This window comes from Danio rerio, chromosome 1 (assembly GCF_049306965.1).
Source record: "Danio rerio strain Tuebingen ecotype United States chromosome 1, GRCz12tu, whole genome shotgun sequence".
In the NCBI taxonomy this organism is placed as follows: Eukaryota; Metazoa; Chordata; class Actinopteri; order Cypriniformes; family Danionidae; genus Danio; species Danio rerio.
In genome coordinates, this window is record NC_133176.1 from 33,473,386 (window position 1) to 33,500,495 (window position 27,110).

General features: G+C 33.1%; 1 protein-coding gene across 1 annotated transcript in view; it reads left to right on the forward strand.

The window, feature by feature from the left end:
* Positions 1-27,110, forward strand: part of pcca (propionyl-CoA carboxylase subunit alpha) — a 91,750-nt gene that overhangs the window by 22,745 nt on the left and 41,895 nt on the right. Inside the window, 11 exon segments of the mRNA NM_001002746.2 lie at positions 7,101-7,232; positions 11,836-11,872; positions 11,967-12,045; positions 14,858-14,960; positions 15,889-15,983; positions 16,130-16,280; positions 21,702-21,845; positions 23,231-23,305; positions 24,706-24,774; positions 24,850-24,925; positions 25,005-25,218. Of these exon segments, the coding sequence (NP_001002746.1) occupies positions 7,101-7,232; positions 11,836-11,872; positions 11,967-12,045; positions 14,858-14,960; positions 15,889-15,983; positions 16,130-16,280; positions 21,702-21,845; positions 23,231-23,305; positions 24,706-24,774; positions 24,850-24,925; positions 25,005-25,218 (1,175 nt within the window).

The following is a 27,110-nucleotide window of genomic DNA, read 5'->3' on the forward strand; positions in this document are numbered from 1 at the left end:
CAACTTTAAAATTCATTTTACACATGTAAGTGGTGCTGAAACATCTTTTTTCCTCTGATTGGTCAACCAAATCTCAGAGCTTTTGACACCACCCTTAAAAACAATAGTTCTCTGTGAATCAGCATCCAGCCTTTCAATTATTATTATTTAATGAATATATATATATATATATATATATATATATATATATATATATATATATATATATATATATATATAGATATATATATATATATATATATATATATATAAATATATATTTATTAAATAATAATAATATATATATTAAATAATAATAATATTAATAATATTAATAATAACTTTTGTTTACTTTGTGTATTTTTATTGTTTATTTTTTTTAAATAGTTGTTTACAGAACCAGAATAATAACACAGTGGGACCTGGGGCTATAACAAAGGGTGGGTATCCAAAACATCATTTGGGAAAAAAAAAATTTTTTTTTTTAAATATTTCGCAAATGATGTTTAACAGAGCACGGAAATGTGCACAGTTTGTCTGATGATATTTTTTTTCTTCTAGAGAAAGTCTTATTTGTTTTATTTCGGCTTAAATAAAGCAGTTTTATATATTTTAAAAACCACTTTAGGGACAAAATTATTAGCCCCTTTAAGCTATATTTTTTTCCGGTAGTCTACAGAACAAACCATCGTTATACAATACAATACCCTAACCTGCCTAGTTAACCTTATTAACCTAGTTAAGTCTACATGTGTATAATGAATCTTAAAGTTGTTTATCCATTTTCCTACCCTAAACCAAAAAAAGAAGACAGAGCCAAAATTTCATCATTGAAATAGAGACATTACAAAGGAGTGTTTCAATTCATGCAAAAAAAATAATAAAATTTTTTTATTAGGGCTGGACAATATAGGAAAATCTAAAAAGTGTTATTGATATATATTGCGATATAATCAGGGTATTCTCCGTCAAACAAAAAAATAAAAAACTAACAAAACGGACGTTTTTTTTTTGTCTTTTGCTTGAAAAAAAAAAAAAAAAAAAAAAAACAAGAGCCTATTTCAATCTTTTTTTTTTTTTTTTTTTTTTAAATTTTCAAGCAAAAGAAAAAAACAAAAAAAACGGCCGTTTTGTTAGTTTTTTATTTTTTTGTTTGACGGAAGATACCCTGATTTTATCGCAATATATATCACACACACACTTTTTAGATTTTCCTATATTGTACAGCCCTAATTAAATTTTTAAATTATTTTTTGCATGAATTTAAACACTGCTTTGTAATGTCTCTATTTCAATGATTTAACGATTTGTAATGCGCTATCAATTAATTGATATGAGAAATAAATTGATTATTAGAATTTGTTGACACCTTGATTTGTTTTTTTTCCCAAGCACTTGTCAAGAACTAACAGATCACTTTTTTGAGGCTCATTTAGATTTATCCTTTATCTCATGACTCCATGGGTCCAGTTGGAGCTAAAAGAGTCATGGGGTCAAATCCCTCTTTTAATTACAGAGCTCCATGGGTTCTGCGTGCCTCGGGCATACTATCTGTAGTATATTAGCCAGGAAGCAATAGTCTCCCGATTCTCGAGACTAACAAAGAAAAGGACAGATCTCCTTTTTCCCGTTCTTTTTTTTTTCTCGCTTCGTTATTTACATGTATGTTTCTGCAGGCATTACCTGAAGCAACCTTTCTTTCCTTCACAAAAGTTCACACCCCGGAGTTATTTTGTTTGTGTGAAGGGATTTGGTCATTCTAGCCATAAATTTATGGTAGCTTTACTTCTTTCTAATTATTTGTGATGTTATACATGACCAGTCCTACAAAGCCACAGTTTTTTTTAAATAAAAGTAAATATGGTTCTTTTTGAATATGATGCCACAAGCTTGGAACACCCGTCTTTGTGATTTTTTGCCCATTCCTCTTTGCAGTACCTCTTAAGTTCTATTAGTTTGGATGGGAAGCGACAATGTACAGCCAATTTCAGATCTCTCTAGAGATGTTCAATAGGATTTAGGTCTGGGCTCTGGCTGGGCCATTCAAAGATATTCACAGAGTTTGTTTTGAAGCCACTACATTAATATTTGGACATATGCTAATTTTATTGCACTTATTTAATAATAAATCGTTAAAAATCTTATTTGATATTAGATGTTTTTCAAAATTTCAATCTCATAATACATTCACTATCAAAAGTACAGTCATTTTGTGAAATATAACTCAATTTAATAAATATCATTCTAATTGAATGCAGTATTTTATTTAAAAACTTAAGTTATGATGGAAAGGCTGGATTTTCACAATTCCTTCATAAACTATTTAGAAATTCTGATGAAAGAAATTACAGTTATTATTGTCATTCCCCATGAGTACCAAACTAAAACCCAAAGCAGGTAAGGACTCCCCACTCCAAACAAATGTCAGTAGGAAAGAATAAAGGAGAGCATAAAAATTAAGCCGTCAGAAACTGTGGTGATGTGGAGGAATGAGCGAGAGCGAGAAGTCCGCTTCTGTCCATTTTAAAAGCTTGATGTCACCAAATCAACCAATAGAAAACTGAAAAGGAAAAAAGACAAAAAAAGATCAATTGAAAGTAATAATTACGGCATGAGTGAACGCCACACACACACACACACACACACACACACACACACACACACACACACACACACACACACACACACACACGTAAGAATGTTAAAAATCACTGTTTAATATTTTTATGATTACATTAATCTTTTTTTAGTATTATTTGTTAAAGAAAATTGACAAATGAACAGAATTATTGATGTCTGTCTTTATTTATTTAATAAAACACTTTTGACATTATAAATGTCTTCAGTCAGTTTTGATTCTTATAACGTCCAGTCTAAATAAGTGTCAATTTCTTTTAACACTTAAGCTACAGAGGGAGGGATGCTGACAAATTTAATAATTATGTTAAAATCAAATTCGTACAACTATAGTACCCTGATGTTTCCTAAATGTGTGCATATTTGATTGTAACATTGTTATAAAAACTACACAACACGTGAGTTTTGAGCATTTCTATCTTGAATGACCATAATGGGCTATATGCTCACAGACTTTTAATTTTTAGCCATGCAAGGGTTGCCAGTGAACTGTATTTCCACTACAAAATTGTCTTGTTTAAGATCTGATTTCTTTAAAAATCCGCAATCTTCACTGCATGTTAGATGTACGTTTTGAAGTCTCAGATCGGACAAGATGCACTCCATTAATTTCCTGGGTGTCCGTGGGGTATTTAAAAGTATTAAAAGTTGATAAATCAAGTATGAGAAAATTAAGGCCCGTAAAAAGTATTAAAGTCTTAATCCCGTTTTTACGAGGTCTTAAATTTTGTTCAAGCATTGTCCGAAATGTTTGTCCCAAAAAAAGTATTAATACATTTATCTTTCACGATTGGTTTGGGCCGGTTGCGTTCAGGCAAGCGACTCTGTCCTGGATGTTATGTAATTTGCGACAAACGTGAGAAGGTGATGTGACGTTCTCCACATGTAACAAAACCATAGAGCAAGGCTATTCTATTACTGGCCTGCAAGGCAAATACATCATGAGATGCAATTGAAGGCTGTGCAGAGAGCGAGTCAGTGGTGCGAGAAGCCGAAAACATTTAGAGCCTTCAGCTTAAAGGCTTCTCAACACTGTGTTTCTGTTGCAAAGCATGAAATTGCTACAACTAAACAAAGTTATGCCACCTGTGGGCTAGTTTAAAGTTCCGAGCTAATAGCGACATTAAGGCTTATACGCACGCACACTGGATTAAGCAGCGAGCCGTTCACATATCCCGTTATTTCTGCGTAAAACTTCATTATTCCCAATATTTGAATATATGCCAATATGCGTGCACAAGTGGAGCGATATGCTCGCATCTTTCAGATGCACTGAAAACAAGTACGCTGTCGTGGTGAGAGTTGTGCGTGGCTTTCAGTGCAATGTTAACAAAAGATATGTTAGACGAATTATTACAAATTATTAAAATGGTTATGCATATATGATCGCAGAAAATAACAACAGTTCATTTTTAAAACTTGGCTAATATAAAGCTTAAATTTACATTAGACGTGATAACCATGAAACCATGATCATTCTTCAGATTATAATCGTACAACTAAAATCTATAAATGTTTCATCCCTATTTGTTATGCAGTTCAAAACATCAAATATGAATGTGTCTGAATGTAGAAGCAGCCTACTTAACCAATGCACTGCTTTTGTTGTGCTTTGAAATACAGCATTTCAATATTTTTGTAAAAAAAGCCAAATTGCACAATGCAGTGATGTTATGTAGTTTCAAAATTCAATATATTAACATTTCAATGTAGAAAAATACAACGTGGGTGTCTTAAAGAGCAAAAATACAACATATGGGCTCTTATATGTTCTTGTGTGATCACTCATATTACAAGTCATTTCTCTCCAGCCCCTCATTTAAGATGGTTTTGATGATCTGGCCCCCATGACAAACTAATTGAATAGCTCTGCTATAGAGTAAAACAGACGGCAAAATAGGATAATGTAAGTTTGCGTACTCCTGGTTGGAGAAAGACGAGTTTAAACAGTTGCTAAAGCCTGTCGCTAAAAACAACCGTGTAATTTATTCCTTCAAGGTTTGTTTCTTTCAAGCTTATCTGAGCTCTGTTGCATGGTTGTGCTCCATTCATTTATTTAACTACAAGTGTTTATTAGCAACTGTTTATTAAGTTAAAGGTTTGATACTGATTAGAACTTAAAGTAGCAAAGAGGTCTTAAAATATTATGAGAAGGTCTTTAAAAAGTCTCAAAAAGGTATTGAAATTACCTTTAGGATTCCTGCATCTACCCTGAATTCCTTTTTTCTCCGCCATGTCTTCAAAATATGACAGTATATTTTACTTTAGTGTTTTCAATAGAATTTCTGCGCTACTTCTTACTGATGGTGCTAGTGGTTACAACAGTTTTTCATCACATTTTATGCTTGAACAACTAAATGAATGTTGATGTCTATTTAACTTAATGTATTGTAATTACATTACAACATCAATGCTGTAAAAAACAACCTTGTGTAATTGAAAATAGCCACATTAAGCTTTCTGCGGAAGTTCATTGTTGGCTTTAAAACTCTAACTGTGCATAGATCTCATTGGCAAATTGACCGAATACATTTTAGCATCCACTACTTTATTCTGTGCCTGAATATGTGTCTGTTTTCTAGCAAGTTTATGCTAGCAAACACATGAGTTTCTACTATCAAAGACACAACTTTCTGATAGTGAAAACATAACTTTACTTCACTTGTCCTAACTTTCTGCTAACAAAAATATTCTGCTTAAAAAAACAGAACTTTGTTAGTTTCAATATTTTTTATTAGACATTTTCGCAGATATTGACTTGAAAATACACTTTTTTAAACATAAACATAAAACTTCCATTCTAACAATTAGACATGTGTAAATAAAAAATAAAATAAAATAATAATAAAAACAACAACAACAACAACAGCAATCACAAGTTTGTAAAAAAGAAATAAAAGGGTACCAAACTTTTTCAAATAACAAAACTTTGTCTATTAGGGTATATCTGATTTTTTCCAGATGTAATGTACAGGTTACTCTGTCAGCCATAATTTAAAGAGTTCTTCTTCGTTTTTCTTCCAAAACAAAAGGATGTTTTTTTTAATTGCAGGGATCAACCCGTATGAAACAAACTGTTGTTGTACCCGTGTAAGTCTCAAAAATTCTTCGGAAACTCCAAATATAATTAATAAAGGATCTGGTTCAATCAGAATGTCTGATGGAACTGAAAAAACTTGAAATATTTTGTTCCAGAAACTTTTAATTTGGGACACATAATAACTTAGGAATGAGACGGGTTGGAATCTAAAAACCGACATTTGGCACACACTGGGGACACTTCGGGAAATATTTTATTCAATTTACACTTGAAATAATGAAGCTTATAAAGCACTTTAAACTGAATGAGACAGTGTTTTGCATTAATGTAACATCTGTGAACCTGTTCAAGACTTTGTTCCCAAATTTCACTTGGAATTTCTACTGCAAGTTCTTCCCAAGCAGATTTAATGTTCTCTATAGATGGACTTTTCGCCTGTTCTAAACCTTTGTAAAGCAGGGAAATGGTACTCCCATCTCTTTCACATAACTTTCTTATAACAAAAAAAACTTTACTTGACAGACATCGTTCAAAACATTTTCACTGTGGTGAAAAAACTTTCCTGCTTGCCAGAGAAAATGACATAAGCTCCTTTGCAGGCATTTTAATAACACAATTATAGGCTATATTACAAAATAACAATATATTTCAGGTAATGATTCTGTAAAATATTACAACAGACGTTTATTCATTCAGTTTCTTTTCGGCTTAGTCCCTTTTTAATCTGGGGTAGCTAAAGCGGAATGAACTGCCAACTTTTGCCCTTCCAGCTGCAACCCATCATTGGGAAACACCCACACACTCTCATTCATACTCCTACACTATGGGCAATTTAGCTTACCCAATTCACCTATGGTGCATGTCTTTGGACTGTGGGGGAAACCGGAGCACCCGGAGGAAACCTTACACAGAAATGCCAACTGACCCATCCGGGGCATGAATCAGCGACATTCTTGCTGTGAGGCGATTGTGCGACCCATTATGCCACCGTCATGCCCATCACAACAGACATTCAACCCTTAATTCTAAAATCTTGATATCATCTTTGAATGTAAATACTATTTAAAAATATTAATTTGAAATGGATGGTCAGAATGATCACTATGGCCATTCTAGTAGAATTATAATAGTTCCAACGTTAAAGAAATATTACTGACCGACCACAAACTTCTTCAAAACTTTTGACTTTTACTATGAATCTATTAAATAATATTCAAGCTAGACCAATGTTCAGGTGTAGTAAGGATCTTTACTACAGGGGAAAACAAAATCTGTGTATGTGTGTTATAATGTGCGTTCTGATCAGCTCTGAGTCATGCAGCGTGATGTGACATTTTTTGATGGTTGTTTTAATAGATTTTGTCGTGATCGTAAGTAAGATCTGCTCTGAATAAATAGCATAGATGATACAAAATGTGCTTTATTAAAAATTCTTTCTCTGCAGGCGGCTGAGGGGGTGACCTTCATTGGTCCTGACACTCATGCCATCCAGGCAATGGGGGATAAGATCGAGAGCAAACTCATCGCCAAAGCTGCCAAAGTCAACACCATCCCTGGCTTTGATGGGGTGGTCAAGGTCAGATCAACATTTAGGATGTTTTGCTTATTTGTTTATTTCTTGTTTATGTTTGTCCTCCGTCTTTTCCCAAGAACTTTACACAAGTATCTAAATGTATTTTCACCATTTTAAAAAAAAGTTATTATATACTGTAGATGTGTAAAGATGTTCAGCTCAGTACAGAGACATGGTTAATTGAATTGAAAATTAATATTAGCTGAATACTTTGTAAGTATTTAAGGCAAGTTATTGTATAATGATGGTTTGTTCTGTAGACTATCGAAAAAATATAGCTTAAAGTGGCTACATTTTTTTTATCTTAAAATGAAACTTTTTGCAACTGCTCATTCAACCAAAAAAATAGACAACACATCTGTGTTTCTTTGTTTAAAATGTGCAAATGAGTTTTGGCTTATAGAATGAGCAGGCTTCATGACAGTGGGATGCAGTTGGAGGAGATTTCCTCCTGCTGTCACTGTGTATGGAACGAGCACAACTGCATTCATGTGAGCTGCGATTAGTCAAAACAGACCCAAAGCGTCCACTAGCGGCAGAAATAATCTAGTTAGTGCTGTTTACTCCACTTTTTGTTATCAACTGTGTATTTTGATTATTGTTATGAATCGCACAAGCTGAAACTGTACTCTGGGAAGTGATGATTGTTTTTTGGAAAGTTTAGACTGTGATGTTTATCACATAACAAATGCTTTTCAATCTTTTTGTGGCCTCACAGAGAAAAGCTAATTATTATTTGTAAAACATTTACCTTCTGTTACACATTCAAATAAATGTTGGAATATGAATAAAAATTAAACAAAATGAAATATTTTCGCAAAATAAAACATAATCTGGCTGTAAAAACCTGTAAAACCTGTAAAACAAACCTTAGAAAGAAAGATTAAAGTTTAACTCACTTTCAGTTAGTAGCTCCAAAATATTAAAACAACAGTCTTTAAATTATTTACAATTGAATAAATAAAATACCTGAAAAATTAATATTGTGAACTTTTATGTCAAACCAGCCAACAAAATTTAATTGAAATGTTTTTGGCTGCATATTAGGGGACAGCCCAATTGTTCATTTGAATCAAATTTTGAATGAATTTAGTTTTTGAGCATTTATTTGAATCTGATTGAAATTTTATTAAAATTATAAGATGTTTTTAATCCAGTTTTATTTGATTTTTACTTTATACTAATATGAACAGTTTATTTGATTATTTTATGTCTTCATTTGAATTTGTTTTTACTGTTATTAATAATGAAATAATGTATTAATTATTTTTATTTATTTATTTATTTTTTTTTTATCCTCAAACATTACCCCCGTACCCATAGCACAATCCATTGCCCCTAGGGGTTCCCAGGCCTCAGTTTGAACCCCACCCCCAATTTTTTGTAGCATTTTGTTTCATTCAGCTGTCATATATACACTAACATTTAAATGTTTGATGCTGATTTTAATTAATGATTTTTATGTATTATTAACTTATGTATTTATTAGGAATGCATTAACGTGTTCAAAAGTGATGAGAAAAGAGTGTTGCTACATTTTTTTTCAAATAATAGTGTTATCTTAAACTTGGTTTTAATCAAATAATGCTGAAAACATGCCAAGTGATCTGTATAATCAAATAAATACATTCTTGTTGAAAAATATTCTGGCCATAAACATTTTATTAGAACAAATTATTTTGCCAATAGAATAGCATATAAAACACTTAAAAGCATAGTTCACCCCAAAACTTTTGTGATCATTTACTTATCCTACACTTGTTCCAAACCTGTTTGTGTTGTTTTCTTACGTTAAACACAAAGCAGTCATTGACTTTCATGGTATTTTTTAATACCTGCTATGGATGTCAATGATATCTCCCAACATTTTTCAAAATATCTTGATTTGTGTTCAGCAAAAAAAAGACGTTCGTAAAGGTTTCAAATCACTTGAGTGTGAGTGAACTAACTCTTTACCCTCAACAGAGCTAAATATTATCTATTTAGAACTTTTTTTGCAAGTCCTCCTGCTGTCTGTAATCCTCTGCCCCTCCCCCGTCACCCCTCCTCCTGCATGCTGTTTAAATAGCCTTTAATGGTCGCTGTAGTGGCTGTTTTGACACTTCCTGCGCTGATAGGGCTCTATAAAGCAAAGATGTGCCGCATGACACTCCGATTGTATGGGCATTACCATCTGTGAACACCTCCTCAACGACCCTGATAACATCAGCACAGTGATCACAGTCTGACTCTCACACACACACGCAAAATCTCTCCTTTAGTCCCTTCTGCTGGATTTGTCACCTCGGCTTCACTCCATTTAATGCTAGTGTAGATCTCTGCTGTTAATGTATTTTGACATCTAGTGAGAAAGGACATTTTAGTAGTTGCTTCACTATTTCGGTAATGGTTTGTAAACAGTTATTTTGTCGCTGTTTGAGACCTTCGCAGTTGTGTAATTGCAACAATTGTTTTAAGCAATTAAATATGACCTACTTGTCACTAAATGTGTTGCAGCTACATATAATAACAGCTCACACTCTGAAACCATAACAGCGGCAGTTTTGATAGAGCGATTTGTCCTATAATCAAAATCTCGATTAACTGAACGTTTTAACTCGATTACGATTAATAAACAATTATTTTATTCTTATTTTTTTGCTCTCATAGTTCACTGATAATACAGTAAATATGCTCACATATTACAAATCAGAGATTTTGAATTAAGTTTGCAATCCTTGATTTTCAAATAATTGAAGGAAACACACACTATCTACTATCTATGATTATTTATTAAACATCAACGTTGAACAACTGAATTTAAAACACACGTTGCCTAAAACGAAAATAAACTTGCACTTTTGGTAACAATTTATTGTTTTCAATGTTTTTCTCATTAAAGGTAGAAAATAAGCAGTATCTCTTCTAAATAAAATAACTCTTGTAAATCCTGTAAATAATATTTCAAACAGGATATTTCCTACATCTTCTGTAAACAAACATTTTAATGTAAATAACAATTTTATTGTAATGGAAAATCTGCCATCTCAAGGCATCACTGGCGCAGCTTCCAATCATGGTCAGTCTAGTACAAAGGTGTGATGTGTAATTACATTTTTGAGAGATGCACAGGTGTGTAACCATGAGAAGGCTGCACTGGACCATACACGTGCATTCGACGCAGAAGTATAAGCCTTAACAGAGCCTGGTCACGTGAGTCCACATGCGGTAGGGAAAGTAGTTGTAAAATTTGACTTAAAAAATTAGATCAATTATAGGTTCTGAATGTTACTTTTTGAATAATTGCCCAGCCCTACTGGAAAATATTTACAATTTTATTGTCTCAGCACAGTAATGTCTTTGCCCAATTAGTTGACTCGTTTCACTCAAGTTTAGCACTTTAACTCAAGTATTAACTCAAGTATTTTCAATTTTTACATTTATTTAATAAGCAATTATTTATTATAAGAATAATTGTTGAAAATGTGTGACATTTACAAAGTTAGTCATGAAGCAAGTTTTCAGAATTAATTGATATAATGTAAAGAAGATTGTTTAAGTATTGTAATTGAGTCTATTAGAAGCTGTTTCATTAAATTTAAAGCAGAAGCAGCCGATCTGTGTGTTTCTTAACAGTACTGTTTTGCTACGAGTGATTTAACAGTAGAACATTTGAATTTGTCTTTATTCAGGTCACCTCAGTTACTGATCTATTCTTTTTTTATGTGAATTGGTCTGTTTCTCACTTTCTTTTCTGAATGTTTAAATTGTTACGTCACATGATGTGAATCTCATTTCATACCACTTTAGAATGTTTTTTTTCTTTTCTATTTTAAGTAATGTTAAACCTTTGTAACGGAGGCAGACTGTTAGTCTCGAGTATGAAAGATCATAGAAAGATCAGCAAAAAGCTGCTGTTTTGTTTTGTTTTGTTTGTTTTGTTTTGTTTTTTTTGTTTTGTGTTTAGTTTGGTGTTTTGTGTTTTGTTTTTTGTTTTTTAGTTTAGTTTTATTTTGTTTTGTTTTTTGTTGTGTGTGTTTTTTTGTGTGTTTCTTGTTTTGTTTTGTCATATAAAAAATCCTGTATTTGTTTATGTATGCTGGAAGTATGGGAATAATTCATAATATTTGAAGCATTATGTTTATGTTTTAGAAAAAAATAAATCTTTTTTTTCTTTATAATTCTTTAATTTTATGGCCTTTTCTCTTCATTACTTAAAAAACTCAATCTATTTGTCCACATTATTAGCAAAAAAAAATAATAATAAAAAAATAATAAAGAAATAAATAACTAGAGTTTACACAACTCTAAAACATAAATGTATATTGGCTTTATTAGACAATAAAGTTTTGTTTCACAGTGCCCATAGCCATAGGCTTCACGAGTTAAAGCAGCTAGGTTAATTATCATAAACATGACTTCTTCATCAGACACTTTTGTCAGGTCAAGTCAGATCTTTAACTTTAGACCACACTGTTTAACTAGTAATAACTATCATTCTCTCTTGCTCCCCCTTCTGGACAACCTCAGGAACTGAATTGTCTCACTTGCTGCATGCCACATTTAACATTTCACAGACTGCTATGTGTTTATTAAATAAAGTCATGTTTATTTTTTATTTTTGCAGGATGCAGAAGAGGCTGTGAAAATAGCAGGAGAGATTGGTATGAGACATTGAAATGTTCAATCTTTGTTTGCATGTATTATTAGTAAGATGATTTCGGAAATACGGATAACACAGAGTTTGTGTCCATATAGGTTACCCTGTTATGATCAAAGCATCTGCTGGTGGAGGAGGTAAAGGGATGAGGATTGCATGGAATGATGAGGAAACCAGGTGAGATGTTGGGACAGCAGATTCTTTTAATATTTAAGGGTCAAAAATATCTGATTATTAGACACAGTTTTGGAACGAGAGTTGCCTTGTACACTGCATTAATAAATTGTAATGCGCTTTCGATTTATAGATTTCGTTCAGTATTGTAGGGCAGTGGTTCCCAAAATGGGGGTAGGGACAACGACAGGGTTTTGCTTGATTTCCACAAATCTAATTCCTTTTTTGAAACTATTACAATTACCATATATTATCCATAACCTACAGAAGAAAAAAAAAGTAGGTAATAGATACATTAAAATATTTTTTGCGACCTTTGGGTTGATTTTGTAAGATTAAAGACACAAAACATGATTTTATGGCACCAGGTTAAACTTTCTGACACCTTTACAGCACTCGCATCCATCAAAAATAAATACCATCCTCAACTGAACCTAAAGGATGGTCTCAGAGTGGCGTTTTTTAAATGATGAATAGAATTGGGCATATGTGTGTACCGATGTGTGCAAGGTTTCTATGTTTATAAACACCTTAGAGGATATTGGGGGTCGTGAGTCACAGGCATTTTAATTTTGGGGGTCGCTGGCTGAAAGGTTTGGGAATCCCAGCTTTTGGGAACTAAAAATTAATGACTATTTAGTGTATTAGATATATTATATTATTATATAATATTAGATGTATTAGACAATAATGTACTAATATTTTATCTTTCGGTAAATAAGTTGCACAGAGAGTGAGAAGTTGCACAGAGAGTGAGAAAACAAGTTGACGCGCACTGGTGTAAAAGTCACAATTTATAAAATTCTGACAAATCAAAGTAAATAATACTAAAGGTGTTTGTTACTCTCACTTTGCAGCAATATGTGGAAAAAAGATGTAAAAAAGTACAGAATGAAATAAACTATCATGAATAGTAAAGATAAATCACATCTGAAGTAAAAGTGTTTTGAGATAATACACTGCCTGACAAAAGTCTTGTTGTCTATCCAAGTTTTAGGAACAACAAATAATAACTTGACTTCTAGTTGACCATTTGGAATCGGAAGTGGCTTATGTGAAAAGCAAAGTCATGGTACAGTGGAATAAGAATTAATATTGTGTATGACTCCTATGAGCTTGAAGGACTGCATTCATACATCTCTGCAATGACTCAAATAACATATTAATAAAGTCATCTGGAACGGCAAAGAAAGCATTCTTGCCGGACTCTCAGAGTTCATCAAGATTCTTTGTATTCATCATTAATGCCTCCTCCTTCATCATACCCCAGGCATGCTCAATAATGTTCATGTCTGGTGAATAGGCTGGCCAATCCTGGAGCACCTTGACCTTCTTTGCTTTTAGGAACTGAAGGATGAAGTCTGAAGGATGAGGAGCAGCACTATCCTGCTGAAGAATTTGCCCTCTCCTGTTTTTTGTAATGTAATGGGCAGCACAAATGTCTTAATACCTCAGGCTGTTGATGTCACCATCCACTTTGCAAAACTCTTGCACATCTCTATACTGAATGTAACCCCAAACCATGATTTTTTCTTCACCAAACTTGACTGATTTATGTAAGAATCTTGGGTCCATGTGGGTTCCAATAGGTCTTCTGCAGTATTTGTGATGATTAGGATGCAGTTGAACAGATGATTCATCTGAAAAATCTACCCTCTGTCACTTTTCCAAATGATCAACTAGAAGTCAAGTTATCATTTGTTGCTCATACAACTGGGATTGACTACAAGACTTTTGTCAAATTGTGTATGTTTGTGTCTGCATGCATGCATATATACAAGAATGTTTATTTATATGAAATATGTAAAATATATATACGTATATTATAAAATTACTATATAAATTTTATTTTATTTGTGTATATATGTGTCAAAACAAACTTTGATTTTGGATGCAATTAATCATGATTAATCTTTGCCCAGCAATTATTATAAAATATAAACTATCAATCTAAAGTATATTAAACATGTGACTGCAAACATAACTTTTATTCCTTAAAATATGGTATGTTTGCTTGTATAGCATTAAAAGTCAAGCAGTACATATTACCATTCACAAATCAACCCCTTCTGAAACCCAAATCCCCTCTTTCCCCCTCCCACTCTGCCTTCTCTATATCTTGAGAATATTAATAAAAACTTCAGTGGAACATGTTGCTGTTAATTGTGCCTTTATTGCCGTAGGCTGAAGCTGGGCTTTTGTTTAAGCTTTAATTGGATTTATCTCGAGAAGCAAAAGAGTCATTCAGAGCAATTCATTGGAGACCGAGGACAGAGAGAGAATTTGAGAGAGAGAGAGAGAGAGAGAGAGAGAGAAAAAATCCTCAGGCAGAGAGATGCTTATCTGCTAAGAGGAATCCTTTTGGTACAAATGTCAAGTTTCCTTACAAAAGCCACTAGAAGCGATTCAGGCAGGCAGTTCAGACTTTGCCTAAACTGTTTATAAGAAGATGAATAAAAACACGTTTATTTCTTCCTATGTTATTAGTGATAATAATAATAAAACAATAATAAATAACACAAAAAAGTGAACAATCAAGGAGTTTTTGTGCAATAGTCAAAATGCTTGGAAACACATTTTTTAAATTGTTTTATTTAACATAAAACAATAAAGCAGTCCCACAAAAACTCCAGAATTGTGTTTTACCAGCTCTTTTCAAAAAGTAGTTAAAACAAGCAGCGATGCATATTTTTTGAGAGTATGTATATGTTCTCGAAAAGCTATCTAATGCTAATGAATAATTTGTTTGAGATAATGTTAAGGATTCGAGTCATTTTAAAGTGAAGTTTTGTATGTTTTTCATTTTCTGTTTCAGGGAAGGCTTTCGTTTCTCTTCTCAGGAGGCGGCATCTAGTTTTGGAGATGACCGTTTGCTGATTGAGAAGTTTATAGACAATCCCAGACATATTGAGATTCAGGTATTCACTATATACATTCTACATGACTTGATGAACAATTAGCCAGAAAAAAACGTATCTCCATTATATTTTAGATCCTACAAAAACAGCCTGCTTTTCCATTGATTTTTCTGCAGGATTACACTCTGGGCATTATTTCAGAAATTACTGAATTAAATGTCTACCTTAGATGCAATTTTAGTTGTCAGAAATGAATTTAAATACAGTTAAATTCATAGTTGGTGAGATTTGTTAATTTTTAAATACGTTTTTGAAAAACACTCGCTAAGCCTGCTTTTAAATTGGGCTAAATACAAAGTAAAACAGTAATATTGTAAAATATTGTCATTTTACATAGCTATTATAATATATTATTCTGTTTTAATATATTTTAAAATACAATTTGTTCATGTGATGAACTGATTTGTCATCATATGATTGGGAAATAATTTAATCGGCTAATTTGACACATGTTTCTTTTTTTATGACCAAAGTTCAGAGCAGTTGTGCTGTTTTTTTTTTTTTGGTTTTTATTTAACTGGTTAACTTAAATTTAAGAAGAAATATTATGTTGCATTGATCTTTTGATTGATTTAATGCATCCAAACTGGTTAAAAATAGCACCCCCTTTTGAATATCTTACTGACCCCAAACTCTGAATGCCAGAGTATCTGCTGGACACTTGGGTCATAGATATAAATAGTCTTAACTTGGCTCATGGTTATTAATTAGTTCATCCATCTGGTTGTTACAACTGATTACTGAAAGTGGAAACCAGCTGAGTAAGATACTATTTGCCATTCAGTGCATCCACTATGACAAAAATATATTAATATTATATTCTAAGAAATACTAAACCATACTATAATGTGTCTTTAAACTGAATTCTCTGTCTCTTCTGTGGCCACAGTGCTTTTTGTGCTAATGGCTTCTATTCTGTTGCCTGCAGGTGTTGGCGGACAAACACGGCAATGCTCTGTGGCTGAATGAGAGAGAGTGCTCTATCCAGAGAAGAAACCAGAAAGTGGTAGAGGAGGCACCCAGGTATGTTTCAACACATGCTATTATCTGAAATCAGCCTGAGAGTTCTATGAAATTAATGCAATATATAGCTGTGCATGGACTACCCACTCCACTACTCTTTTTAGCTATCTACATTGTTAAAATGTTTTGCTTGTTTGGCCGTTTAGCACTTTTCTGGACCCAGACACCCGGAGAAAAATGGGCGAGCAGGCTGTGTCTCTGGCAAAAGCAGTGAAATACTCTTCAGCTGGCACTGTGGAGTTTCTTGTTGACTCTAAGAAGAACTTCTACTTCTTGGAGATGAACACACGTTTGCAGGTTTGTAGATTTGAAGCACATGCTTTGTGCAATTTTGAAAAATTGTTACATTCAAGATTACAAATGAATAACCTACCTTTATTCATGACTTCTCTAAATCAGCCGTAGTTGGTCATTTATATCAGCTGATTCATGGCTCCTAAATCATGACCTCCACATGCATGGTTTTCTGTGAATGTAGACTAGGGGTGTTTCTGTAGCTGAATAATGCAATGCAGTACAATACAACACAACAGGGTTTATTTGTGTAGCACAGTCGTCCAAAGGGCTGCACAGAGAATACAAAACAAAGACAAGTCAACAAATTTGTAAACAATAAAAAATAAGAGCAGTAAAACACACACTGCTAATGGAGAAGATACACTAAAGTCCCTGTTTACACTTAATACGTTTTAGTTTTAATACGGCGTTTTAAATCCACGTCCACACTGGCATTTCACCTCGCGTTTCTGAAAAGATCTCTATCGACACTACACCACTGAAAATGCACGTCACATGACTACACATAAACTCTGGGATGCACTGCAGTGTATGCGGAGGTCTGAGCCCCAGCAGACAGCGGGTGCTCTGCGGGCACCTCCCCAGGTTGGACCAGCACACATCGGACAGTTTACCAAGGTTATACCGCTTTATCTATAGTTGTTAAACCTGATATTTAATCAATCTTGTCTATATCTAATGACGTTTTTTTGAATCAATCACTTGTTCTCAGTTAATGTGTTTTGGCTTAGCGCAAAGATAACTTAATATCTGAATTTATGTTACTACATAGACTGATTCTGCATATTTGACTGATTGCTTGCATTTATTTCCTATAATGTATAAACTTAGTGTACGTTATACTTTTAGAATGGCCATTATTGATTAATAAAGCTGATATTCAGCAAAAGAGACAGCGTATGTTTCATATTTTTCAACCTGCTCCTTCATTACTGCTCCCAAGTTGTGAATTAAAATGGTCTAAATTATAATTATTCTCAAAAAAGGGACAGACATAGATGTATATTGAGGTTTAACATAGAGGTGTAAACCTACACTGGTCTCACGGTTCGGTTTGGTTACCATTATCATGCCATCGATTCAGCTCAATTCGATATCTCTGTGCATCACAGTGCATTGACGATGCTTTCCACACACAGTGTTGTATTTTCTTCACAGCAGCAATTTTTGTATTAAAATGTAAAAATATATTTATATTTATATTTATATACTATTTGTAATACAATTTTGTCCTTTAATTCAAACAGTCAGATAAATAAACTGTACCTTTAAACAACACGGGCATTTATAGCAAATAAGCAAATATAAATATCCCGCTCGCTTTCTGAGCCTTGTCTACCAAGTTCTTACATCCCTTTGATTGGTCACGCACTCAACAGAAAGGGCTGCGATTGGCTCTTACATGCTGGCGCTCTTCACAGATGAGCGACGCTGATAAACGGCAGCAGCGATCACAGCTGAATCATGATAGATGCTGTGGAGAAAACTCGCTCTGCAGATACGCACTTGCGTCTGTATCCAGAAGTAGTGCTGTAACAGCCGAGAGGAGATGAAAAGTCATGCCAACAGGTCAAATGGCCCACTGTGAGAAAGAGAGAAATAGAGTTTACTTTCATTCTCTCAATTGCAGTAAAATAGGGGCTTCTGCTGTAAGTGTCTGTCCAAAGACTGTCCAGCAAACACATATGCAGTAAAATTGCGCACAGCTTCTGCGTTTTTTAAGTACTTGGAGCATTGTAAATACTCCCGCTCCCCTCCCTCGCCATAGTAAGCTACTGCGACATAGCGCATAAGAGATAAATGACGTCAGTACATAATAACCGGTTATGATTATTACTGAACCGATACCGAAATGTCTGTATCTGCATCCCGGTGCACCGAAGAAACAATTCATTTTGACACTCATCGTTTAACATATCGTTTAACATCAACTTCTCAAAATTTTAGCCTAGCTTACGATGAAATGGCATATTTGGAATTAACAATAAAATTAAACAACCGTGTCATAAGTTAAGTTTCTAAATATCCGAATCAAACAAAATCAGCGCTGCTCTTCTGAAGTAATTCACAACTTGATCTTGATGGCGAATCAAAAAAATGAAAAATAAAAGTGGCTTTATTTAAAAGTTTGTGGGCGTTTGAGTAGTTGCTGTCATGTGATGTGCGTTTGACAGGACGGACTGTACCTCCATTTCATATAGAAGTTTTATATAGAAACTTTTGTTTTAAAGTGTATATGGTATATTTAAAAGTACTTACTTTTATTCTTTATCTGGATGTATTTCTTGTTTGTGAAGCAAGTATTTGCTGAGATTCCAGTGCATTTGTTGACCACCAAACTGTCATAAAAGCACACGTGTGGTTCGAGTTTCTCCGTCAGTCTATAGTGATTGATGATTGGCTCCTGTAGTAGTAGGCGGGGCTTCAGTTGCCATATTGCCTGTTACACTTTTCGATATTTAAAACTATATTATTGAAAAGTCTTGAGTATTCTATGGTCTTTAATAAACATGAGTTTTCTGTTAATTGCTGTTCATGTCCTGTTGAGTTGAGTGGAACATGAAGATGCATAGACGTGGACTGAACAATTATAGACGGCAGTTTACATCTTTGCTGCCTCATTACAAGCATACATGGCAAATTGCACAATATACATGTTAAACTAACAAAAGATACATTTAAACAGACTTTGTGCATCTTTAGGGTGGTTCTTAACAAATGTTTAATCTGTAAATCCTGCATTTTTGTACTGGAATGCTGTAAACTGATGAGATACATGGGTGCTGTTTTACAGAAAGCTCATATGTCTATAATTTTAAATGTTGTATATTTACAGAATGTATACGCAGGCAAAACCTAATTAGTTTGAAAGAAACTGTCACAATCAGAAGATTTCGTAAGTACTGCATTAAGGACTGTGTCCATTGATTAGAAGGATCTGGGCTTGAACTTATGCCCTTGAATGAGCATCACATATAGCACATCTGAAGTATTAAGTCTACAATGGAACACAGTGTCGATCTTCATCATCATTTTTTTTGCACCTCAATAGAACCCATATCCATAGAGGACATCAAAGTGTCTACAAAGCTTATTAGTGTGGAAACATGCAGAATGGGTCTGGGCGTACTCCTCCGGGCAGGAAAAGGGTTTTAATATTTCCGCTTGGGGTTAATGACTAGTTGTTAGCTGTGCTGTCTGGTTAACGAGACTCTCTTAAAACACCTTTGTTAGCATTTGAGTGTGGTTGGTGGGAGATGCTTTGTAGTATTTTAATTCTGGTGATGAATTCCCATTTTCTTTCAGTAAAATGAGATTAAGGCATCTGTCCACAGCAGTTCTTGTAATGGGTTATTTTAGGATAGAGCTGCATGATATTTTACATAAAAACTGACATTGCAATATTTTGCTTTTCTGTGATATTTATTAGCAGATGACTTGAATATCTCTATTTGAAAACAATTCATTATTTTAGATTTATTCAGATGTTTTTGCATAAAGCATAATACACAACTTTCAAGTGTAAATAAGTAGAATAAAGCAAAAATACAAATAAATTAAATGAGTCTTTTTTGGATTAATGGGGAGAAAATAACAGTAATAACAGTATTTAGGTAGATAAATCAAATAATCAAATACAAAATAACAGTAGATTTTTTTGCAAGTAATTAAATCAAATTAATCTTTGTTAAAGCTACAATTGTTACAATTTATTCTATTTTTAAGTTATTTTAACTCTCTTCCATTGCTTGCAGTCACAGGCCTTAAAAGCACTTGACTCATTCCAGAAGTGTGGGTACGTTTCAAGCATTTTCCACTCTTTTTTTTAAACTGGAATGACATAGAGCAAATGTAAAATTTACAGTAAATCAATATGTTATTAAATTTAAAAGATGAAAAATGCTTAAATCCGGTGAGGAACATTTGATGCTGTTACTAAATGTTGTGTAAGTCAATGTTTTAAATCACTCATAAAGTTGGCTATAATAGAGTTGACATTTTGTTCTTTAGCTCAAGGGTCACACTTTACAATAAGGTTCATTAGTTAATGTTAATTAATGCATTTACTAACATGAACAAACAATGAACAGTACATTTACTACAGTATTTATTCATGTTAATAAACATTAGTTAATGAAAATACAGTTGTTCATTGTTAGTTTGTTAACTCATGGAGCATTAACTAATGTTAACAAGCATGGACTTGGATGTTAATAATGCATTAGTAAATGTTAAATTATGATTAATAAATGCTGTACAAGTGTTGTTCATGATTAATTCATGTTAGTAAATGCATTTACTAAGCAACCTTATTGTAAACTGTTACCAGCTCAAGATACTAATCTCAATTCAGATGTTACATGGTATGTCTAAATTAGAATTTTAAGGATGTTCATTATATATAGTTTTCAAAAAGTGAATGAGAAATGCATTAAAACATCACAATAACAGAGTTGACAAATTTCAAGTTTCCTACCAAACAAAGGGAAATCACTTGGAGGAAGTCAAATGCTATTACCATGAGTGCATTACAGATTGGAATTCCTTTTGATAACTGATGTAACAAAGTTAAGCAAATGTGGGGACAGACATGAAATGTATTTGTATTTTTTAACTAAAATGAAAAATAATACAAAGAATTAAATGTTCAATGCACTCTAACTAATAGAGTAATTCACCAAAAAATAAAAATAAAATTTGACTTTATTATTTCATGATGGAGAAAGCTGAATGTATTATTCAGGAGGTAGAGACAGTCACAAATAAGCAAATCAGTCGGTAAGTCTATTTCGAGTTTTTTAAGTTCATTTTCCAAGACAAAATGTCTTAAATACACATAGGAACATTTTTTTTAGAGAAAAGTCGATGTAATTAGTATTATTAATCAAACCTTTTCATTTGTTTTTGACAAATCATTTGTTTTTGACAAATGATAAAAGGTTTAGATATGAGATGCAAATTGTACCCACAATTCTTGAATCAGCTATTTACAGTGCTCAGCACATACAAGTACACCCCTCACAAAACTGTTTTAAATTTATGTTTTTAATAAGAAGCTATACAATATTATATTTGTGCATATACATTAGATTAGTCAGTACTGAAGCCAAATCTGGAGCTTATCTAGCAAAATAACTTATGATAATGGTCCAAAAAATAGTACAGCCAAATTTTTATGCTAGAGAAAAATATTAAATACAAATTGAAAAAAGAATAAAAATCAATTGAAGCAAAAAAAAAAAAAAAAAATTAAATTTAGTTGAATTTAATTGTATTTCAATTCATAAATATGTTTAGTGACTAAATTATTATTTTAATAAATATATCCGTTTAATAAATCTGTTTTGTTTAAATGCACCAAAATATGTACATTGCCATGCCAAAGCTTACAATGTTTTTATATGTGTTCCTCTCTTTCAGGTGGAACACCCCATCACAGAGTGCATCACAGGGCTGGATCTTGTGGAGCAGATGATCCGCATCGCAAAGGGAAACAAACTTCAACACAAACAGTCTGACATACCCATAAATGGCTGGGCCATCGAGAGCAGAGTCTATGCTGAGGTAAAGTTACAAACAAACAGTATAATGAAAATAGTCATTTATCATGTAGTAAAATATTTGGATATTTCATTTGGTTTTAGTCTCAGAATGACCAAATTTTAACAAATAATGCTCCCTTCATTTCTTTCTAACAAAAAATCTGTTTGTCAGACAAATACAATTAGTCTTGAGTCTTCGAGTTTTCTGTTTAGTGTATTTATTATTATATAAAATAAAATAAAATTAGGACTTCAGTTACTTGCAAAGCAGTAACATTCAATTAATGTTTAATTCATTAAAAAAAGATATTTCTTAGTTTTCTTAGTCGTATATCTGTGAATCTTTGCAACATACCTTAACATTCAAGAGTTTTTGGTCAATAAGATTTTCTTTTCTTTTTCTTTTTATTGCAAAATTTGTATAGGCAGTAAATACGCTTATGTTATGTAATATTTCTATGTGCACCTATTTCAAATTCCTCACAAAATACTTGCGATTGTTTATATTTAGCTGCATAAACAGATAATGATTTCTGAAGGATTCTGTAATACTGAAGAATAAATTAATGCCATCACAAAAATAATTAGTATTAAAAATTTTACAATAGAAAATTGTGACAACATTACAATATATTACCATTTTTTACTTTTATATTTGATCAAATACTGCATGTCTTGGTGAATATGAGGTCTACAGACCTTGTTTTTAGAATGATAATCTGAGTCATTTGTAAAGTCACATTATGTGCCACAAAAAAAGAATTAAAAAAACATGGTCATTTAATTCAAATTTCCAATTAATTTTGGGGTTAAATGTGACTTACTATGCTCATGACTGATTTACCCACCTAAGTTTTGTTTCCTTTCACAAAAAAATTTGAATTGGTCCTGGCCTATTAAAGGATTTGTCTTCATAAGGATGGATTATCCTGTCATATAACATCTTCGTATTTTTTTAATGTTAAGATTTAAGATGATTTTCCTTTACATTTTAGCTTTATAGACAGATTAAGTGGGATGGAGAGCATTTTCACTCCTTTAGCTGAACCGCTTAATCCTAGACTCACCTTAATCCGCGTCAGACAAACTGTCTTTTGTGTGTTTAGGATTATTCTAGTCAGACTTTTGTATAAATCTGAATAACACCTACATAGTTCATATCTGTATCCAATGAATCAGTGTAAGGCTTTTGTGTGTCTTCTTAAATGAGAAGCCTTCATTTGACCCAGTCTGGATGACGTAAGTTTTTTTGCCTGCAGAGTTGAAAGGAACCAGGCAGACCTTGTTAACCAATCTTAACTAAGCTACAGTTTGAACAGAGTTAAGACATGAGCTTTGAGGACAGGCACTTGAACCCTTGTTTCCTTTGTGAGCCACTATTTCATCTATCTGTTTCTTTTTTTTCAGGATCCATACAAATCATTTGGACTCCCCTCCATCGGTCGACTGTCTCAGTACCAGGAGCCACTTGACTTGGATAATGTTAGTAAACTGACCTGTCTAGTCACTTTCGTCTGCTCTATAATGTCTTTTGCTATAGTGTTTACAGTGTTTTGATCGAGCACCTGCCTTTGAGATTCTTAAAGGTGCGCACATTTCTGTTTCTTTTTTTTTTTATTACAAACATACTCTGTTTTAAAAAAGTTTTTAAACATATAAAATTTCTAAAAATCCCAGAGAGTTAAAACTAATATATTAATCCCAGTTTATTTGCAAAAAAATGTTCTGTGGACTTGTGTATACATGTTATTATAGAAACATGACACCTGTCAATCAATTCGCTATGGTGGACCTTTAGATGTGGGTTCTATTTAAACGTCAGGAAAAAAAAAAACTTGTTGGGTTTATATCACTCAAATATGACAGTGGACACACTGTCCATACAGACACTTCTGTCCAAACAGCTTACAAAAGATAATTTTCATCATATGGGCCCTTTAAGGTAGGGGGATATAAAATAAGATTATATTTCATAAAAGCTAATAAACAGTTAATTTTCAGTTAAAGTTATTAGTCGGTAGTAAATGGTGTGAAATGTTAAGTGAAACAAATGTTACCCAAAAAAAGGTCAGAGTTAAAAAAACTTTGTTATAAAATTATAACAATTGTCTTGATAAAATAATTATAGACTTTGGATAAAATTGTGTCATGTTTGTTTATGCATCATATAAATCTGAATTGAACAGTGCCCAACAGTGGAATGAAAGAGTTCTGGTCTTTTGAGTTCAGAGTCAAGCAGACCATTTATTAAGTTTGGTTAAAAGAAAGGGAACGCAGCAAATTTGACTGAACAATTAGTTGAATTATGGAGGTTATGAAGAAATATGGGGAAACTGCAAGTTATCTGCATAACCAATAAAGTGTTCACTTCAATCAAAAGAGGAAGTGCAGATAGTCACATCCTCTTCATCAAAAGATCATTGGTTTCTGCTCAACAGGAAAAGCAAAATGTTTTTATTTTAGAAATCCACACACATAAAGGGATACAGATGAGCTTTAAATGTCTAAAGAAAGCAAACATCACTGAGGAGATTAACAATGGTCTTTTATTTGTAGGTAGGGCCAAAAAAGATAACATTGTGTGATGTTCTTAGTGGTTATTTATAGTTTTGTGTTGTTTTGAAGGGTTAGTTCACACACAAATAAAAAAAAAATTTGCTCACCATTGACCCTTAAGTGGTAATTTTTTGTGTGTTAAATGCTAAAAATTATTGTTTGAAGAATGTTGGAAACTTACAACTATTGGAATCCATAGTATAAAAAAACTACCATACTATTGAAGTATTTATTAGAACTATCCCTAAGGTGAGGGTTAAAGTATGTAAGTAAATACTTCATGTGTAAGTGTTTTAATTCGATTTTTTTTTTTGCTTCTCCTGTAGGTTCGAGTGGACAGCGGAATTCAAGAAGGAAGCGACATCAGTATTTATTATGACCCTATGATTTCTAAGGTAATCAATGACCATCATGAAAGTCTAATTTCAATTAAGATGTCAGTTTGTTTCATTTTATATATTGTTTTATAGCTGGTCACGTATGGCAAAACACGGGAGGAAGCTCTGAAGAAAATGGAAGAAGCACTTGATAATTACGTGGTCAGAGGTAAATGGCCTCCGAAAGAATTATGACAAATGAAGGTGAAAACATTTCAGATCATAGACTGCTTCTCTTGTTGGCACAGGTGTAACACATAACATACCTCTACTGAGAGAGATCATTGTTCATCCTCGGTTTGTGTCTGGTGATATCAGTACTAAGTTTCTCCCGGAGGTGTATCCTGATGGGTTCAAAGGTCACATGTTAACAGCAGGAGAAAGACAGGAGCTGCTTGCTACGGCTGCGGCACTCTATACAGCAGCACAGCTCCGCTCTCAGAGGTTCCTGGGGGATCTCAGGTGAGACAAAGATGGAGCAACTTCCAGCTAGGGATATATTTTACACTCTTTTGTCATTTCGCTAAAGGAATTTGTGCAGCATATTATTACAACTAATGTGACATCGTTGAGAAAACAAAAGTTAAGAAAGCATCTAGCATCAAGTTAATTTACAGACAAAATTATCAACCCTGAAATTTAAATTGTTTTTTTAAAATGTTTTCCAAGTAATGTTTAACTGAACAAGGAATATTTTTCACAGTATTTAGTATTATAATTTTCTTCTAGATATATTCTTATTACTTGTAGTTTGGTTGTAATAAAAAAAAAAAAAACAATATATAATGAACAAGACATTGTCGTCCAATTAATTTAACTTGCCAAGGCAACCTAATTAACGGTAATGTTTAAATTGCCCTTTAAGCTGAATACTAGTGTGTAGCAGTCACTAGTAAATTATTATATACTGTCATCATGACAAAGACTAGTTAGAATTTTAAATATACGTAAAAAATGTGTTCTCTACATTAAACAACACTTGGAAAATATTTAATAATGAATTTAAATTTCACAGGAGGGCTAATCATTTGAAACTTTCTCTAATAATAATAAGCTGTATACTTTATGTGACAGTTTGTTTTACCTTGACTGACTGACTTTTTCTTTTTCTATTTCAAAGCTTTGAGCTAACCTGGTATGGACGCTGATCTGTTGCTCAACCATAGTAGATTTCCAACTGGAGCTAATTTTCCAGTAAAAAGTTCTAAATGAATTCATATAAGATTATTAAGTTTGCACTTTAAATTGCACTTAAATTTCACCTTTATGAGTCCCTTATTTAAGGCTATTAAATGTAAATGACCTCTACCTATTGCTATTGCAACCATATATTTGCTTTTCCTATAGAAATAGAATTATGATTAATAGCACCAACAAAATTACATTTAGGAAAAGAGACAGACGTTATAACTGCAGCGTGCTTATAATAGTGTTATCCACGGCTGTGGATGTTAAAAGGTTTTCAAAGTTATTTTTTTATTGTTTTCTTTTTTTGTGTGGTCCTTAAAAATGACTTTTATCAAGTAGCTTAATAATATATTGCTGTTAATATGTAAACATGAGTGTTCACGGGTTTTAAAAAACTGCTTTTTGCTGCATTTGAATATTTTTTAATTGACCATGTAGTTTTTTGTCATAACCACTGAAGCTATATCTCTTTTCAGTTTTGTCTATACGCTGTGGGCGAAACCGGTTTTTCATTATTATTTTGTTGTATGTTTTTCTATTATTTTTAATAATTAAACCATTTAATGGACATTCTGTAGCAAGTCTTCACAATATAGATTTCAACAATCCTACACTACCTGACAAAAGTCTTGCTGTCGATCCCAGTTGTAAGAGCAACAAATAATAACCTAGCTTCTAGTTGATCATTTGGAAAAGTGGCAGAAGGTAGATTTTTCAGATGAATCATCTGTTCAACTGCATCCCAATCATCACAAATACTGCCGGAGACCTATTGGAACCCACATGGACCCAAGATTCTCACAGTAATCAGTCAAGTTTGGTGAAGGATAAATCATGGTTTGGGCTTACATTCAGTATGGGGGCATGCAAGAGTTATGCAAAGTGGATGGCAACATTAACAGCCTGAAGTATCAAGACATTTGTGCTGCCCATTACATTACAAACCATAGGAGAGGGCAAATTCTTCAGCAGGATAGTGCTCCTACTCGTACTTCAGCCTCCACATCCATGTTCCTGAAAGCAAAGAAGGTCAAGGTGCTCCAGGATGGGCCAGCCCAGTCACCAGACATGAACATTATTGAGCATGTCTGGGGTAAGATGGAGGTGGATTGCATATTGCACATATGCATCATCAAGAGGTCTTTGCCTTTCATATAAGCCACTTC